Genomic DNA, 20,250 nt, shown 5'->3' on the forward strand with positions numbered 1-20,250 from the left:
GCTGCCACTTCGTTACGTAGAGGTCGCAAATTTATGTGCTTCTATGGAGTAACGGCGGGAAATAGAAAAACTTCGTTATATCCAGGAATTCGTTATATGGAGGTTCGTTATAAGCAGGTGTGACTGTACATAATTTGAAACCTCCAACATCACACTGTGGAGATGCTCAACATTCTCACGTCCCCTGAGTTAGTTTTGCCTGCACAACTCTTGTGCCCCTTGACGTTTAGCTTCCCTATGTGAAACACGTGATGGTGGGAATTAGTACTTAACTATGACGAGAGATGGCGCAAGCGCTTTGATGTGAGTGCCACCTGACAATGGGATAACTCAAATGCAAGAGGAACTTCATGTTTGGCTTTGGGATGCTGGCATGCGCAAACTGACTGCTTGTCGGTGCACTTAGCGGATACCATCAGTACCTAATCCGTGCGGCTACAGAGCACGACACTGGCATGAATGAACACAATCGCTGAGATGCACTTCTGTTCACGGGACTGCACTCACGGATGGCTGTTGGTGTCACACATGGGCGAACATAATTCACGCAGTATTGTTGTATGGTGAGTTGAACTTCATAGAGGAACAATTCCTTGTCATATGCATTTCGCCTAGCTGGCTATAGAATGTGCAATAAATGCCATTTTGCGTTTGCATTACTGTGTGCACTGCATCCTTTATTACCCAAACCACTTGAAACCCTACAACACTGACGTACAGGCACTGAGACTGTGACACAAAGTACCAAGGTTCGAACTTCATTTGCTCCAGTAATAATCACGCTTTTGCTATAAAATAAATTAACATAGTGCTGTGAAAGATTATTTCCTAAGTGTAAATTGTAGGGGTCTGCGAATACTGAATAGTCGATTTCAAATCGGATATCGAATCGAATCAAAAAAGCCGAGTATCGAATCGAATATTAAATATCACAAATTTCAACACACTTCTATGCTTCCAAATTTTGTGCAAAAAACACACTGCTGCACATTCTCAGGAGGCTAATCATATTACTTAACAAGAATCTTGCTAGCTATAAGTAACTTAGGTGCCTATGAATCGAGATGCATAGTATGCTCTACTCTTATTAAAGCGAACACCAAGTTAGCATGCCAGCACTGATAACAACTCAGTTCATATATGAAGGTCTGGAAAATATTTCTTATTGACGGCATGTATGTCAAATAGATGTGATCATTATATTTACGCTTCATATTCTCATTTCTACATACTCATCATCACGACTTGAGACTATCGTTGTGGGGCTTTGGCTTGGGACAATAAAGAAGAGACTTGCAACCTAACCGTTGTCTCACAAGTAGTGGAGAGTGCTGTCCGGTCCTTCAGTCCTCTCACCCTCTACCGGTCATTGCCTAACTTCACCTAGAACACCTCCCTGGAGCTCCGCTCGGGTCGGCGCCTATACCAACAGCAGTTGGCGATGTCGCAAGATCAGCAGCCCAACGTGGCAGCACTCGTAGCAACCCCGACTGCTATCCCTACTTGGACGGTCACCACCCCTCAAAAAGACCCCCGGTGTTTGCTGGACTTCGCGGAGACGACGTTGAGGAATGGCTGGAACAGTACGACCGCGTGAGTATTGTAAATCGTTGGGATGGTTCTTCCAAACTTACCACGTCGCATTCTATCTCACGGTTGTCGCAAAGACTTGGTTCTTTAACCATGAGATAGATTTCCCCATTTGGACTTCGTTTACACGTCAACTACAGCAGATTTTTGCGAACCCTTCTGTCCACTCAGATATCGCAAAGAAGCAGCTTGCTGAGCATGTTCAGCACACCGGCGAGTCCTACACTTCCTACATAGAAGACGTCCTCGCTCTCTGCCATCGCGTCAGTAACTCAATGGCGGAGAATGACCGTGTGCGCCACCTGCTCAAAGGCATCAGGCCAGTGGCATTCAATGCTCTAGCGGTTCAGAACCCTACCACCGTTGCCGATATCATAAGTATGTGTCAGCGCCTCGATGAAGGTCAGACAATACGCTTGCAACCTGACATGCCTGTTCTCAGGACCACCAACGACAGCGAGCTATGTGCACTGATCCGTTCTATCATTCGTGAGGAACTTCATGCCCAAGCTTCACCATGCCCTATTGACGTCCGTACGACACCTCCTGGTGGTAGTCTGCGCAATATCGTGAGAGAAGAACTGGCTTCCATGACGTGCGCGCAAGTCCCGAGCCCGCATCCCATGTCAACACCAACTTACGCTCAGATTGCTGCTATTGAGCCACCCGCCCAGCAACCACATCAACAGCCACCCACAGTGCAGGGTTCGCTGAGTCCTCTCACACCGAGAGCATCACCTCAGTCTTACAAATACTGGTGCCCTCCTTGACCGGTCTGCTTCTATTGCGGCATCCGTGGCCATATTTCAAGGTTTTGTCGACGTCGCCAACAAGACGAAAGGCGTGGCTATGACGATTTTGAACGGGATGGCTTTTCTGCTCCTGGACCAAACCATCGTCGCTCTTACCCGACTTATTCACGTCGTTCACCATCTCCGCCAAACTTCGGCGCAGCCAGTACTTCCCGTTTCCCGCGTTGTTGCTCTCCTTCACCGATTCGGCACTCCTCTTCACCACTTCGACCCGCGACTTCAACCTCTGCTCATTGCTTGGAAAACTAAGCTGTGCAGCTTCAGGAGGGAAAGCTGCATCTTTTGGACTGCATCAAACTTCTCCAGAGCGCCCGTCAAATATATTGTTGGTGTATGTTGAAGGTGAACGGACACGGCCTTGGTGGACACGGGCGCATCCCTTTCTGTTATTACTTGATTCACAAATCAAATTATTTGAACGTTCACTATTCCATTTGAAATTGAATATTCGAGTATTCGCATGCCTGTACAGTGTAGACCGCTTATAACGTAAGTCGCCGGAGTCGCGAATATCTGCACTATAAGCGGTACCGCACTACAAACAAAACAACGATTTTCAAGCCCTGCACGTATGCAAAACATGTGACAACGCATGTAGACACGCTTTGTACTATCGCACGCACATCGCGATTACGTTTTCGCCAGTGAGCTGGCGAAAACATAATCGCGATGTAGCCGGTGCTCTTCAAGTTTGACAGCTTTCCACCGAGTCAAAACGAAACAACTGTTTGCCGCAACCGCTGCAGAAAAAACCGTGACCGCTATCGACGCAATTATGAACGGCGAATTTGCGGTGCTGAAGGCACGTGCCTGACGCACGCACCAAGTCTGGACAAATTAATTACCATTCGCTGCAACAACTGCAGTCGAAACCGCGGTCGCTATCTATGCGATCATCGATGGCGACTACGCAGTTTTTTAAGCATGCGGCCGATGCGCATACCGTGTAAAAACGAAACTACTGTTCGCTGCAACTACTGCGGCGAAAACCACGGCCGCTATCGACGCGTTCGTGGATGACGACTACACAGTTACGAAAGCCCGCGGCCAACGCAGTGTTATGCGCAGCGGTAAATGCAAGAATACAGGCTTTAACCCCACAAAGCCCAACGTATCTTTTTTGATATGCTGAATTTGATGCCTAAAAATTCAAATTTATGTGCTAATGACCAAAACTAGAGCCCCGTACTAGGGTTTTTGATGTGCTGGAGGACGTGTACAGTCGTGATAGTACAGCAAATAAATTACAAATTAAGTAATTACCGTAGTAATTAATGTTTACTCAATAACATTTCATTGTTTTCCTTGTACCAATAAACATATCTCCATGGCCAGAAATAAATGTAAAACACGCTGTTTTAATTGGCTTTGATGTGGAATGGTGTTTGGGCTTTGTGGTGTTAAACACACAAATAGGCTCGAAGCGTTCCCGCGTTGCTGTCATTCACGTACGATTTCAACTGATGGCTGTGGCGATGTGGACTCCGCCGCTTCGTTTCGGTTGGACACTAGCGCCGTTATTGCTCTTTTGCGTCGCACATTTGCGGCGCTAAGTAGTCTGAATTAACCGATGTGCGGCCAAATAAGTTGAATTAGCAAGAGTTTGATTGCATTGAATAATGCATACGCCGGCAGGGAGCACGCACCTGGTTGAGAAGCGTGCTCGCTGCCACCCTTGTCGGTGAGATTTTCCCGTGGAAGCCGCATTATAACGGTATTTCGTCTCACGCGGCTGCACTGTAAGCGGTATGCGTATACATGGAGTTCTATGGGAGGGTAAACGGGAGTCAGAAAGGCCGCGTTGTAGCCAGTTCTGCACTATAAACGGTTACGTTATAAGTGGTCTATACTGTAAATTGATTTCGTGTTGCTCTTTAACAAACAGAATGCTGTTGACACCAGCAAAAGAGAGCAGTAAATGCTGCACTGTACCTGTTCACCTCCTTAGGTGCCATAGCAAGGACTTGATTGCTCGTGCGATTCGAACGATGCCCTTCCCACGTTGTGTACTTGGACAGGTATGTCTCGAGGTGCTTTCGTGCTTCAGCCAAATGTGCAAGGCGCTGGTGAAGCTCCGAGTATCCGCTGGCAGGAGGGCTCTCGAAGAATTGGATGCTCGTCACAGCTGCACGAAGGTAGTCCTGCAGGAAGACAGGCAAGCATAAGTCGGTTAATGCTAAGTATGCTGACTCACGTCATATCGCAGGCGTGAAAGTGAGTGTAAGTGACGAAGGTTGTGAGCAGATGTTCGCGAAAACGTGACAACAAATGGTCAAGTACATTTGTCAAGTACGTTCTTTATTTCGGGAAATCCTCGGCGCACGCACACACACACGCATCTGCATTCCATCCCGCCGCACCGCACGCGGCTTGCTCTGCCGATTACTTCACTCACTCAGTTCGTTGTCGCGCGCTCCCCGCATGCTGACCGCCCACACACGCCTTCCACGTTCTCCCCGCCCACCACACACTGTTGCCTACCGTCTCGTGCCTGCGACTCTACGCCACCTGGCGTTGGCCGGGTACCCTCACACATTGCATTAAAACAAAATTCTGCGTCAAATCCTTTTGAAACCCCATCAAAAGCCCATTGAACAATACTACCATTTCAAATGTGTTTTTAAAAAGATAGAAAAATGCATTGCTTGCTCAGATGCGGCAGTTAGATGAACATGGAAGCACAACCACACATGTGTTCAACGGTGCCACATCTCCACAAGTTAATTTGGGGAAAACACTTTTCTTCATCTAAAGTGTGCATGAAAGTGTAACATCACGTAGCAGTTTCTTATGTTCCCACTGCATCCTAGATTGCCACATCTTGCCACATTTGTTTTTCGTTGTTGATGATAACGGTTTCATGCACACAAGTGTCACACAATCACACAATGCACACAAGTGCCAGCACAGCAAAATGAATCATGAATGCATGGTAAAATAAGAATCTGGTTAATTTTTTTTTTTAATTGGGTACCGGTCCAGGACAGTGGCCTTGATAAATTCGGCGGTAATGCAGTTCCACTCAACGTGAAAGCTGGGGAAGTGCGAAGCAGGGATTCGCCGGTGTTTCCCTTGTGTTATCCTGTGTTTATCTTGTGTTTAGCAATCCATCATCCGTTTTGACACCTGTGCTAAGGCACAACTAGTGGGAAACCGCCATGCACATGAAGCCAAACCAACATGCACATGGAGCCAAAGCCTTTGCTGCGCGATCACCTTACAAGATCATGATATGAGAGATCACATTACAAGACATGAGATCACATTACATGATTTTCATGATTTTCATGAGTTTCTGCTAATTTATGCACTTAATGCTTGATTATTCCTATCTTTTACATTATTCTGAATCATGTTAGTTTATTTTGAACCGGTTTTGATCAATTCTGATCTTGTTTTGACCCTGTTTTTGCACGTGACCACAACATGAGATTACATTACACACCGACAGCCCAGGCCCATAAAGTGCTTCGCACTTAAAAGAAAAGTCAATGTATATGAGGGTGCACAACGTGTCTAATTATCACACATGTCCACAGTACTGTTCCATATACTAAGTGAGCCAAATCACTAAGCTAAACATTGCACCCACACACAAAGGACTAGCACTATATCAGGTGGTCTTTCCTTAGCAGAAACAGATTTAGTAAAAATCTGCTGTGCCAAATGGTGCAATTTTATTAACACTACTTGCTCTTGGAATCACACTGCGATGTTAATTAACGAAGTTATACAAATTAACTTTGTAATTAGTATTCATATTAGAGCAAATGTTCTAATTGTAGAGTTGAGTCTAAGAAGCACCACTGTCAAGAAATATGCCCCCAAACACTGTGGCAAAATGCACTGATGTTCCACTTAACACGTATTATCAGTGTAAACTACAACATCAATGCATTTCACCCCAGATTTTCAGAGCTTATTTCTTGTAACTGGTGCTAAGCACAGGATTTATGCTCATGGTTATGACTTCTTTACTGCTTGGCTTCAATTCCACAACTGGGACACATTTGCAAAAGTAATTAACCACAAAGTTGATGAGTGAAAATCTGTTGCTTACACATCATCACACAGATTCCTAATGAAAATCATGCCCACTTCTTCAAGTAATCTAGCTGATATGACAGAACTGAACCATCTACACCCGTGAGTTTCATTAAGTGTGTTTCCACTAAAGACAATCACTTGGACTGTGATTTGCCTGTAAAGTAAGCCGCACCTCTAGCCTAAGTATTGTGCACGTGCGCATGCACGCATGCACACACACGCAGGCACACACACACACAAAATGGCATGGGCACAAATGAGTGCAGATTTCTACAATGAAGCTTTGACACACCTCCATGAACAACTGCAGAGCATAGAGAGTGTGCATTCGTCCCCGTTTCTGGAGGCTGCGGCAGACAGTGAGTAGAGTGGGCCACCACCGGTTCAGACTGATGTCCATCTGGCGAAGGGAGGAGAGCAATGCGTCCAGCGTACCCCGCTTCAGTGACGGCTGCAGCAGTTCCTCCAAGAACAAGTCCACCTCACAGCCCTGCTAGAGACAGAGGAGGTATGAAACCCATTGGTTGCACTAATGAATTCATAACAAAGATGATCGACTAGAATTCTTGTGCCTGTGTGTCCAAACAAGATAAAGAGGTCGCAGGAAGAGGAGCCTTGAAACGATCAACAGTGGCCAAACAAGGGAAGCCTCATCCTGGAGCTGATGTTTTGACTACGTGCAGAAACTTGCCTTCATCAGGGTGTTAGAGCGTCAAGTTCTTCAGCCCAAACATTGGCTCCAGGATGAGGCTTCCCATGTTTTCCCACTGTTCATCACTGACCATAGTTGTCTGCCTGTTCGCACACCCGCTAGCTTGCCCATTCACCCGTCCACCCATCAATGTGTCTATCCACCTGTTTGTTCATGTGTGCGAGTGTTGAACTTTTGGTGCAAATTTCTTTATAAAAAGATTGTGGTGGACCTCTGAGTCTGCTGGCTGCCACAATGTCATCAAATGTGGAAGACATCGCCCAGTGGAATGGCACGAAAACATATTTTCGGGATCGGTGAGCCACTTGCAGAACTAGCGCATGCAAGTAGCTCATGAGGAGCAAAATTATGACGGTGAGTAGACATCTGCTAGGTGCGACAAATAAACAGTTCCAACAAAGGTCTATCTTAGCAGGTCAATCTCTTCTGCACTGTAAACAGGGTGACCAGAGGCTGCATTCTGTCAAGACCTTTACTTTCAATTCTATTATTTCCCCTTCGTCTTTCTCCACTAAATGGTCGATCCTAGTGAACACAGTAATGCAAAGCACTGTACGCAATAATAACTATACTTGTTTATTAGTTTTATTCTATGATGTTTTTAATTAAATTCAGCCACCTCCTGATTGGTATAAGGAGATATTGTAAATATTGCTTCTTCAAATGAGACAGATCTTTATATTTAGAGTTCTTCAATTATGTTTCATTTGCTTTAAGCTATATTTAACAAGCTCTGCACCACTTGTTCGGCCTTGTTTGGGAGTGAAATCCTCATGGTTGGTTGCAATTCATCCAAGATCATGCCGATTGTAAAGGTGACTTGAGGACTTGGTTTTCGTAATTTTCAAGACGTGCTTGCAATTTCCCAATAGTGGTCCTGTAACTGATCCATAAAAAATATGTTCTTACAGTGGTGCACTTTTTCAGATGGCACTGTCACCATGCTCATAAAGAAAGCATGCAAGCTAGAACAATAAGTCTCGTACAAAGACAGTGTGCATGGACTCTGTAACGTTGAATGCTATTAAGCTGAATTCTTTGGTAAGCTGAACACTTCAGGGACTATCGTTTTGTTGGGTCTGCGCATTCAGTGCACTTCTGTTAGCTTGGACTTCTGATAAGATGAAGAGGTTACCAAGGTCTGTTTAGGTTCACTTTAAGTAATAGTCTATCGTAGTTACAAAATATGGCATGACTAGTGTTGCGACTAGTGTTATGACCATTGCATTATTAGCGTTGGCTAGTGTTACACTGATCAAAGCAGAAGAGGCAAGAGGAAGAGACATGCCTTTGAAAGGTAGTACTCAAGGGCCTGCGTAGTTCGACCGTGTCGATAGAGAAACGCCAGCATTGATCGGTGGCTGCCGTATAGCTCTAGGTAGTGCTTGCATTCGGAGTACACCACGCCTTTCAATTCACTGACTGGAACCTTCACCTGCAGACAAAAAGGAGAAACACACAAAAAGAAAACCATGAAAAGCTGTCACCATCCAGTGTGCTCTCAGAGATGCTATAACAAGAGTTATGGCAGCTCTGAGATATAGCACACATTTGGGTGCCACAGACCTAGAAATCTTAAAACTTAAGAGTAGGGGTGTCGAATATTCAACAATTTCTAATAGCAAATCTAATAGTGTCCTATTCGACTGGGTCTTTGAATCGAAAAGTCACTAGTCGTAAACACAAATATTTTTTTAATAGTTTACTAATATGTCAAAATGTCAACTTCACCCAATTAGCCATAAAATTGGAGCAAAAGTCCGATAAATTTAGAGCAAAAGTGCAATCAATTTGATCGCTGTAGACATAGTATAGGCATAAAACGTGAGAGCTTGCATAGTGGAGCAGGTTACATCACTCAGATAGCCATACTTTTGCTGTTAATACAGTGATCATTGGCAGTCTCTGAAGAGTCCTGTGCATGCAAAGAAACTGATTATTTGTACCTGATGCTCCATTTGTGAATTTATTGCTAACATAAGGATGTGAGCACTATTTCATATTGATTGTGAAAACGGCACTTCAATATTTGAAAACTATTCGAAAAGTATTTGCTATTCAATTCAATTTGTTTCTGGCACTATTTAATTTGTATTCGATTCGATTTCAAAAATGACTATTTGCACACCCCTACTTAAAAGAAAACTTCAGGATTTGCAAAACAGATGTATATGTATGTCTTAAGATGCCATACCAGTGGCATTACCTAGCTAATGGTTTGAACTGTTTGTGATTTGAATACTATACTCTACTGTTTAATTTTACTACAGTAATCGGACACTGGAGTAGACACTATGAGACACACTCGGATGCTCGACACTGTGCTTGTGCAAACAACATGCTGACATGGTATGACATGATCAGCGTTCACGTTACCATGCTCTGGCATTCCATGACATACATTCACACTCATCCTTTTTCATTGAGTCACACCAGCCTAGCTTCGACTACAATCAGACTATCATGAAATGGGGCATGGGTACTTGAAAGCCAAATCAACTTATTCGGCCAGATATTTTTCAATCTGAATTCAAAACTAGAATACAGTAGACTTCCGATAATTTGACTCCTGTTAATTCGATCCCAACCAAAGGTTCCTGCTGCCGCCCATGCATTTCTATAGACCTAAACTTTCATTGTTTCAATCCTAAAATTAGCCCTCGCTGGATAATTCAAACTTGACCAGTCAGCATGCACATGCCTGACCCCTATGACACCTTTTTTTTGCCAAGAAAATATGGCCACAAATTGCCTGCACAGTGTGATTGAATACGAAACCCAAATTAGAGCACTGCACGGGCCCGATTTTTCGGCCCGAGCCCGGCCCGGGCCCACTTTACGAGGCCCGGGCTGGGCTCGGGCCCGTAATACAAAGCCCGAGCCCGGCCCGGGCCCAGGCGTACATGACCCAGACCAGCCCGGGCCCGGCCCGGGCCCGTGGTTCCAAGCCCGGGCGTTCATTACTAAGCTTAGCTAGGGCCCGCGTGTGCATGACTAGGCCCGGCCTGTAAGAAAAAAATTCTTTTTTTTTACTTACAGATTGTACCGTATCTGTCAGCCTCACCTTCTCGAGGTTTAATCAGCTGCAGTATATAAGTAATAAAAGGCCGAAATCTTTGTTTCTCCCACAGGAACATCAGTAATCCGGCCCATTGCCTGTGCTACTATTTTTCTGGTGGTGCGCATGCACTTACCTTGATTTGTACGATATGGTTCTATGATGTCATTTAGCATGCAAATATACAGGATGTTTCATTTTAGCTGAACCAAATTTTTAAAGATTGCCTGTGGCAGATAGCACAGTTATAATCCTTGATCTAAACTACTCGATGAGTTTGCCATTACTTCCACGAGAAATCAAAACGCCTAATTGAAGAATCAACATAATTATGCTAATCAACATTTTAATTAATAATTTTGTGGCACATCTTTCAATCCACGAATTATAGGCGCCGAGTTCGCAAGGAGTATCCACTTGGAACGAATTCTCAGGACTAAACCAGTTTCAAGATAATAATTTTCAAAGTGTCCGACGAAATCAATCAAATCAAATCAATTTATTGTCCAGTTTACATGCTGGACGGTCAATTTGGACTAAAAGCTACATATGTAGCTTGACGTGACCCAAAAGACCAGGCAAGGCAATAGTACAGCAAACAGTGTGCACACATGCACAATAATTCACATATATTTCCAGCTATCGCTGGAATTTCTCATACACGGCATAGCTATGAACGGAAAGACAAAGAATATTTGCGTCATGGCAAGTTAACAGAATTGGAAAAAGTTTTAACAAAATGCATTTTAAACAACACTACAATAACAATACTAGGTATACAAAACAATGCAACACCAGCTATACAACATAGCATGAGACTGAATTTTACAAGATCAACATTTGCTCAGAAAACGAAACAGGATTTACATTATATACTCAGAACCATACACAAAGGCTGAATAATAATCACATCAGATACATTACAAGCGACCAAAGTGTCAGCTGAGTTCTTTCTTACTGAAATTACCGCCATTTTTGTATCTGTTCAAAGTGAATGGTAGGTAATGTATTAACGACGATGCTTTAAGGAGGCTAATTGTTTTATGTAGTTCCAAGCTAATTCTGACATGGATGGCCTAATGGATGGTCAAAACGCCTAATTGAATATTTAACATAATTACGCAAATTCACTTTTTAATTAATTATTTTACGGCACATCTTTCAATCTACGAATTCTAGCCGCCGAGTTCGCAAGGCGTAACCACTTGGAACGAATTCTCAGGACTGAACCAGTTTCGAGATATTAATTTTCAAAGTGTCCGACGAAATGCATGGGCGTTCCAGTTAACTTTTTGAGGAAAACGCTGTTTTATGCATTGAAGCACAAAAGTAACTGGCCTTAGCACTAAAATAATGCCATAGTATCGACACTGGTAATAGTGCGATCGCAAAAGCGGCAACATGGAAATGGTTTGAGGAGTGGTTCTTTGCACAATTTATTTTTCCTTACTGTGGAAACAATGTTCATTTTTGCGGAAAAGAAAAAAAAAATTTGCGTAGCTTGCACTGGCGGCGCAATGCTAAAGAGACAGCGGAGATGATGGGCACCTAGCTAGTCCTGGCTTTTTGGCTAGGCTAAGCACTACCAAGTCATCCCCAGCATTTTGGGGAATTTATTGATTATTGATCGATTATCGACTAGCTATTGATTGGCTATCAATTGCCTATCAATAGGCAATTAGTCCCCACCATTCTTAGCTAGACTTATCCAGGCTCAGCTTCGCTAGTTCACAGGTGTATGTGCCGTTGCGCTTGGACCCTTTCTGCACTACTGCCAGGATCGGCCCACATTTTTGGATTCAGCGGACACATTAGGCCCGGCTGAAACAGCTCCGCTGTTAAAAATGACAACTTCATCTGTTTTACTATTTTATTTGACAAGATATAGTCATCTGATAAGATATACACTCAAGAGAGCGGTGTGGATCTGAGAACAAACGGGGATAACCGATATTCTAGTTGACATTAAGCGGAAAAAATGGAGCTGGGCAGGCCATGTAATGCGTAGGATGGATAACCGATGGACCATTAGAGCTACAGAATGGATACCAAGAGCAGGGAAGCGCAGTCCAGGACGGCAGAAAACTAGGTGGCGTGATGAAGTTAGGAAATTCGCAGGCGCAAATTGGAATCAGCTAGCGCAAGACAGGGTTAACTGGAGATCGCAGGGAGAGGCCTTCGTCCTGCAGTGTACATAAATATAGGCTGATGGTGATGATGACAGTCATCTTGCACGTGTCACTTCAGCTTGGCACAGAATGCATTGAACCATGCAATGCATAACGGTCGCGTGTGCTCGAAGGCCTACTTAGGCCCTTCAATGTGCGGGCCCGAGTCTGGTCCGGGCCCGTGGCTTCAAGCCCGAGCCCGGCCCGGGCCCGCCGACAAACGCTTCGGACGGCCCGGCCCGGGCCCGTGCAGTGCTCTAACCCAAATAGCATTGGTGGCGTTTGTATGCTTTACCGCATAACACGGCTTTATTGCGGCAAAGCTGACTTTAAGAATCTGGCCTCATGCAACACATATCAGATCCTTGTCCATTTGTCTCGCTAAAAAATTAGGCGAACATTAGAGTTTTACTTTGTTTAGGAGCTTTAATGTCATTTCTACATTAGTTTTCTGCTTTGGACACACAGAAAGCACGCGCATTTGATTTGGGGGTGTGTTAGAATAAAACAAATAGTACTGGCAAATGAATCAGCAGTGTGTTTTGATGTTTTTTCAGTATCTTGTTTATTTCGACCTGCCGGATAACTCAATTAATTTTGTCAGTACCGTCACGGTCAAATTAACAAAAGTCAACTGTACTATACTTGAGCATGCCTAACCTAAAGGTTTATAAGAAAAAGAAAAGCCCGAATATGGTGGAAAGGAGTGAATCTGAGAAGGAATGTGAATATGCTGACACTCACCTCAAAATCGGGGTCTTTTATACTCTTCAGGCTGCCGATAGCACAGAAGACGGCTGCAGCCTGCAGAGAGCATTACATGTCATTCGACTATACAAGCTTGGACCATGCTCAGCTGACAGGCCAGCAACAACACAAGTGACAGCTATCAGAAGAAACAAAAGTTTCCCTGTGTTTTTCCAGATGCCATCATGCCCACTGGCCCTTGTAACCCCTTACACCTGCCTAGCTTGCATGCACCATCATAATTATGATGCAAGCGTGTTGTAGAACTCGTAAGTCACGGTGACACACTTTCTCTGTCCTACTGCTGCAAACCGGGTCAGCACTCCAAGCAACGGTCGCTTAAGGGGGGACGTCACTTTGAAAATCAACTTCCTCATTTCTTCATGGACTTTGATGAAAATTGGCACAAATGTTTAGAATGCATCCCTGATGTTTCCATAAAAGTTTCAGAGTGATATCTTGAGCACATTTTACTGAGCAGAATTTTTCTTAATTGAACTTTCTGGTGGGTCTGGGGAACTTGAAGACTAGATGGTCCAGGCTTGAAGTTTTTGAAGAGTAAAAAGAAGACAAGAAGGACAAAGGAAATGCACTACTCTCAGCTCTCTGAGGAAACAGCTTTTGAATGTATATTGACACATGATGTGTTTTTTATCGCCCTAATGAAGGTTATATGATTTTAAGTGAAAGTTATCATGTGGCCTGCACTCATCAATGAGCCTAGTGTGTGCTCAAACATGCATCATTGTTGCTCTATCTAAGTGTGTCTTTCAGCTACTTTGCAAATATTCGCCATAAAATATGTGGGTGAGAACTTTCTGCATCGTTGATAAATAGAAACTGGCTAAGAACCACTCCAGTTCCCATTTGACGATTGCTGACTGTGCTTGCAATTATTGTTGCCACTTCAGTGTTGCTTGCTTTCTGGGCATAAGCTTACCCATGGAAATACTATAAGATTTTTTATTCAGTTCCTCTGTTCCTAGTTTTTTTTCACCATCACTACACCATAAGATCTTAAAGTGTAAGCACTTGGCTCACACAAACAGAAAGGACAAAAACACACACAAAAAAAGCCAGCAATAGCAACAGTTCAAAGGCTAAATCACAGTACTGTAATTGCACGACTGTAAGTCAACTCGAATGCAAGTTGAACCCCCCCCTTACCGCATGTCAGGAAAAAAAGAAGAAGAAAAAAGGCATATCCGGGAGTACATTCCGCAATGAAAATTTATTAGTGACTGGACTACTCATCCTCACTTGTGCCATCATCCTCACTAGTGCTGCCATAGTCATCGCTGCTGCAGTCCCACAGCATGTCATCATCTAGCTAAATCCCACATCTCGCAAACGACTGCACCATTACATCACGTGGAGCCACGCATGCTGAAAGCACCCAACCGCATCAGGCAGGCTCTTTTCACATGCCCGGTTGGCGTAAGTTCGCGGTCTTCCGCCACCAGCCACTCATTGTACTCACGGCGGAGCAAGTTTTTAAAAGGCCTGTTCACACCGACGTTGAGAGGTTGCAGCTGCCATGTCAGACCACTAGGAATCACGAGCATGTCTGTATGCTCTTTCTGCAGCTCCACTTTTTGGGGACGCTCGACTCTGACACATCCCCTAATGTTGTTTTCCCTGCATGGCTCTCACATATCTTGTTCTCCAGCTTCGCCACGTCGCAAAGCAACCCTGGCGGAGGGCGTAAGTGCAGAATAGTGGGAGATGGCGCGAGTGCTGCGCTGATAACGCCACCTAATGACGGGTTTACTCGGGTACAAAAGGCAGGATCTTCTTCCTCTTTGGCTTGGGGTCGACTGATGTGCCGACACCTCACGTGCCGGCTGGCGCGCTTCGCAGGACTGTCCCAAGAAAGGTTATGGAGCAGGGAACCGGAATGGACGAACACGATCGTTCAAATGTGCCACCATTCACGTGACTGTACATGCGAACGATTAAGTGTTGGTGTCCAGCATGGGGCAAACATATTCGCTCGATATCCTGTTGCAGCGAGTCGGACTTCGATTAGTCAGCAACAATCGGCATGTTCTACTGGTAGTAATTCAGTAGGATACATTGGTGTATAGAAGGCGCAATAAATGCCCTTGTGATTGTTTGCACTACAGCATTGTTGTTCCTTTGTTCAAAGAGCACGTTTAAGGCCCCACAACTTTCACCTCGGCTGTGAAGTGGCCTCAAAAGGAGTCCAACACGAGGAGGTTGGGAATGTGATCTTAGGGAGGCACCTCCGGCCTCAGAAGCCACAACAGGTGGTACCATTCAACCACCAAGTCATCCGTCACGTAGCCCTTCTCGTTGACTTGTACAACTACACCTTTGAAAAATGCTACTGACTGCACTGTATTTCGCTTGAAGACAACATGTGGTCAAAGTTTTGTACCATCCTCCAAGCACGACAGTAAACTGAAGCTCTTTATTTCCAATTGTGAGGAGCTTCACCTGGTGAGCTCCCTTAGCGCTCACCATCATGTTGCTTGTCATGTTGAAATACACAGGAGTTTGAATGGCACTGCCGCAAGTTGTGGAGAGCTTGAGAAAGTGCCTATGGAAGGCAAGTAAGTTTCTCAAAGCATGAGGCAGGCAGTTTCTGGCACACGCTGGTACACCAGCGCAAAGAGAGACCAGACCTCCTCATAAGCTTTGATGCCCAAACTTTGCCGGCTTTGAAGCGTGGCCTGGGTACACCCGCTTCTAAAGTGAAGACCCGGGCTCGTTGTGTGACCTTGTCACGCAACGCTGGCAGGAACCTATTGCATATTTCAGTGATGAGTGCCACAAAATTGGTCTCACCCCCCCCCCCCCCCCCCAGCTCCGGAAAGCATCCCAACTTCAGCCCATGGAAACCTCTTCGCTTGCCATCACAGCTGAAAAAGTTGCCTCGATGCAGCTGCCACTCCTGCCTCACCCATTAAGAAATGTCTAACTTGCGGCCCGCCACATAGTTGCTTGTTTGGGGCAAAGAATGGCATACCTCTTGAATGTTTCCATGAACGAGCATCAAATGCTTATTGGACCCAGAGCACTAATGACGACTGATAAAGCATGACACTAAAACATGGCTGGCAGTCAAGTCAAACACGTCAAATAAAAAGACAATGAGAAACATGTGAGCGCTGTCGGTTCTTCCGTCAACTACTGATACTCCCCAAAAGCGCTGCCATTCCAAATGTTGGTGCAGCCGCAATTGGCACAGTGGCTCGTCTATCAACTATAGACACTCTTGAGCACCATAGGTGCAGTAATAGTTTTTAAAAGTTTAAAAATCCTTTCGAACAAGCACACGGAACAGCCGAATGCTACGGGTAGAGCCACAGAGCAAGCATAAATTTGTAACCACACCGGAGCTTCCCTGATATTTCATTTGTCTCACCTACATTGGCGGTGCCATGCTTTGGTTTCAATTGTAAGTCAATCACCCTACTCCTGATTTCAAATTAAAGAAAGAAAAAAAAAAGGTTGACTTACAATTGTGTAACTATGGCAATACAAAGCTCTAGAAAACACAGCTCTGAGAACAAGCAGCTGCATTTCAAGATTGTTTGAGGGCCCTTTTAACATGAAAGCTCAAAATAGATCATTATCTTCTGAATGCCCACCTTGCTTATACCAGGGTACCGAGACTTCTCAAGGTTTTCAATGATTTCCTTCAGCAGCGGGCTCTCACTGGATGAGTTGCCACGATCCTTGAGTTTCTGCCACAACAAACATATTTCATGAGGAAGCTGAGCACACAAACACGTAAAAATTCCATGATTCTTCCAAAGAATAGTGCCACTTAAAGCTGCTTCCACTGTCCGAAACAATGCAAGACGGCACTTAAGAGGAAGTTTTCGCTCAAGGACAACTCCGATTTCCCTATTCAGGTGCACATGCAGTACAGAAATGCTCTTATTAGGTGACTGGTGGCTTGGTATGAGCGAAATTTGTTGCTTTTAATAAAGAATTTAAAATTTTACCAATCATTGAAAGCACTATGTTTCAACTAAAAAAGAAAACATAAATGAGAACTTTCAAGAAATTGGCAAATCTTAAACAAGTTGATGCACCAAATTTACAACACTGTAGTTCTGCAACATAAACAGATACAGTATAGACCACATATAACGTAACCGCTTATAGTGCAGGACCGGATATAATACGGTCTTTTCAGACTCCCGTTAATTTTCCCATAGCACTCTACGTATACACGTATCACTTATAGTGCAGTTGCGGGACACGAAATACCAGTTACAGTGCGGCTGCCTGGAAGTTCGGCAGTCAACCTAGACGGCAAACGCTCCCCTCAAGCCACAAATACCGTATTTACTCGAATCTAATGGGCACTTTTTTTCCAATAAAACAGGTCAAAAAATTGCGTGCGCATTAGAATAGAGTACGACCCTAAATCTGTGTTACCATATAGCCGTCACCATTTCAAAATGGCCACCTCACACGCACGTCGAGCCTAGCTACCGTAGCTTCCTCCATGTGCTGCAGTACATGTGCTTAGGCAATAGTCTACCGTTTGTCTTCACGTTCTCTGCGTCTGCTCTATCAGCATGAAGTACCAAGTTCATCATGATGCCGCATTTAAAAGGAAAGTGATCATGTGTGCTTAGAAGGACGGAAATCGGACCGCATCACGGGCGCTCGGAGAATCCGAAACTTGTGTTCGGAACCGGCGCAAACAGAAGGAGAGTATTTTTGGCAGCAAAGCAATGTGTAACGGTTTCAGTGGACCGAAGCAGGACGTAATCTGCGACGATCCACTTCAGCGATACCATCGCCTTGGCCTTATCTTGAGAGCAATCTGCGACACGGAAAGTCCGCCGCGCGCCGTGTTTTCACCGCTTATAGGTCACGTTGAAGCGAGAGGCATGATAGCACGAAGGTCGATTCGCTCAACGCGCTTCGTCACTCGAGCGTTTTGCCAGTTCGTTTCTGCGGTCAACGAGCGAGATGTGTTCATGTTTACTTGTGCGCGCATGACACCGTGCTTGTTAATTTATTTAGTAAGCGAATACGGAACCTAGAGCACGGTGACAGCGACGGCAGAAATGCGCCTGGAGTGCCCATTATCGCAATAAAATAGTTGTATTGGTTATAGTGTGGTACCGCTTATAGTGCGGATATTTGCGAATCCGGCGGCTTACGTCATAAGCAGTCTACACTGTATAGCAATTATGTAAAGTACATCCATTAGAGCATCCAAAGCAGACAAATAATACAAGGTATCAACTTGCAGCTTGTAACACATTTAATTTGTTCACTTTTAAGTTTAACAAAACTCTGATTCACAAATTATGCTACCTATATTTATTAACGTTGTGTAACCTATCAGTTTTGTCCCCTAAATTCACTAACAAATGCTGTTCACAGGAAAGCAATATATGCTTTAATTCAACAGTTACAGCATTGTAAACTTGTATGTTTCATTTTGCAAAAATTTTCTAGAAAGAGACAGGCCGGTCTAAACCATAAAAGTTGCTTCCTGCAGTTGATTGATTTTAACTTTTTATTTTAATTGTGACACACCTAATCAAAATCTGTGCAGTGGATGCCGAGCAAAATGATTTCTCCATTCCCATGTATTTAGATAGGAGCTCTTGAGAGAGATACGTAATAGACGCTGGAGATGTTTGCCTAGCCGTATTCCAAGCATGCTGCTCCAGATGATAATGGTGACACATGAAATTACCCAACGACACCTACTCCACACAAAATCGAGGTAAAGGTTCCTCTTATAGTAGACGCGCTGTGACTGAGGTAATGGAGTCTACACCTGTAAGCAATGCGAGAACTTCTCCCTGGCAGACGACCAGTCACCGGCACGCAGAAGTGCCAGTCCCCAGGCGGCAAACACACCGGATGTCTCAAGGCCATACTTTGTGGAGACTTCAAGAGCAAGGGCCATGCGTTCGGTCTCCATGAGCCGGTCCCTCAGCTTGCGCTCCGGCCCTTGGTCGGAGTTGAGGCCGCGACCAACCTTGCGCCGGCCGCCAGGCTCGTCTCCATCATTGGCAGTTCTGTAAGCCAACATAAACATTAAGTTAAGAGTAAAACAGCACCAGAACTTAGACGGCACAAAATGAGGCTGATAGTGAAAAGATACATAGGTTCAGCACAGCACGGATAAGAGCAAATGTGCTGAAAAGCAATTGTTAGTCAGAGTAATGGTAATTATACATAATACGGAACGTGCAAGCATGGTGTTGCCTGCATATTCTAAACCGTGAAAGGCCACATTCCTGCCAAGGTTGCTGATTGTGATGTGTGCACTACTGTAGACAGAATGCCAACAGAACAATTTTAATAATCAAGTTCAAGTTTTTATTCATTGCTTGTGTACATTACAGAGAACATAATTTAAATTTTAAATTTAGATAACTAAGTTCAAGTCCAAGTTGTTATTTATTTTTTCTGTAGATCACAGAGGATATAATGAGAATGATTACTTTCAGAGGTCCTAGAACTAGTTAAAAAGAAACTGCCAGAGGGACCTCTTCATACAAACCTCATGTATATAATGTGCAAATGACAGTGGGGTAGTTAATTCAAAAAAGGGTTTGGTGTTAAAATATTACAGCAAAGGAAAACATGGCAGCATAAATGACATGATACCAAATTGGAAATTGGAACATGAAGCGAGTCGTTGGAACTGGGAATGCTTGATACCGTTTCGCTGTTTAATACAAAACTGCATGTGCTCAGTACTCCTCACCGAATAAGCATTTCCTCTGGAAGAAGGTGCTGGCAGTTTGCATTGACCATGAGCCGCACAATGTCCAGTCTCCTGAGGTAGGCATCACTGCACGCAATGCCACTCGTTATGCCTGCACCCAGAAACTTGACCTTGGCTCTCAGGATCAACGACTTGAGCATCCTGAAAAGGAAGCACAGGAAGGAAGGAAGGTGAGACAGATATTAAAAAAAAAAAAGTCATTACTAAGCTTTTGTACGTGTTACCCACCCCTGCACATAAACTTGCTTCCCTTCATATTTACAGCACGTGTAAGCCATGCACATAAATGGATACAACAATGTTCAAATATTTACATAAGCAAACCCATGCAACTGTTAGTCCTGGAAACAGTTTTCCTTTGTCTGCACAGTCAG

At 44.3% G+C, this 20,250-nt stretch overlaps 1 protein-coding gene across 1 annotated transcript in view; it reads right to left on the bottom strand.

Annotated features, from left to right (window-relative positions):
- Positions 1 to 20,250, bottom strand: part of LOC119458414 (zinc finger FYVE domain-containing protein 26-like) — a 90,486-nt gene that overhangs the window by 10,973 nt on the left and 59,263 nt on the right. The window contains exons 23-29 of the mRNA XM_037720252.2: positions 19,856 to 20,017; positions 18,917 to 19,160; positions 16,752 to 16,847; positions 13,132 to 13,191; positions 8,450 to 8,596; positions 6,742 to 6,939; positions 4,335 to 4,543 (exon numbers count right to left, since the gene is read on the bottom strand). Coding sequence (XP_037576180.2) covers positions 4,335 to 4,543; positions 6,742 to 6,939; positions 8,450 to 8,596; positions 13,132 to 13,191; positions 16,752 to 16,847; positions 18,917 to 19,160; positions 19,856 to 20,017 — 1,116 coding nt within the window. The remainder of the gene's footprint in view (positions 1 to 4,334; positions 4,544 to 6,741; positions 6,940 to 8,449; positions 8,597 to 13,131; positions 13,192 to 16,751; positions 16,848 to 18,916; positions 19,161 to 19,855; positions 20,018 to 20,250) is intronic.

Source organism: Dermacentor silvarum, chromosome 7 (genome assembly GCF_013339745.2).
Source record: "Dermacentor silvarum isolate Dsil-2018 chromosome 7, BIME_Dsil_1.4, whole genome shotgun sequence".
Taxonomy (NCBI): domain Eukaryota; kingdom Metazoa; phylum Arthropoda; class Arachnida; order Ixodida; family Ixodidae; genus Dermacentor; species Dermacentor silvarum.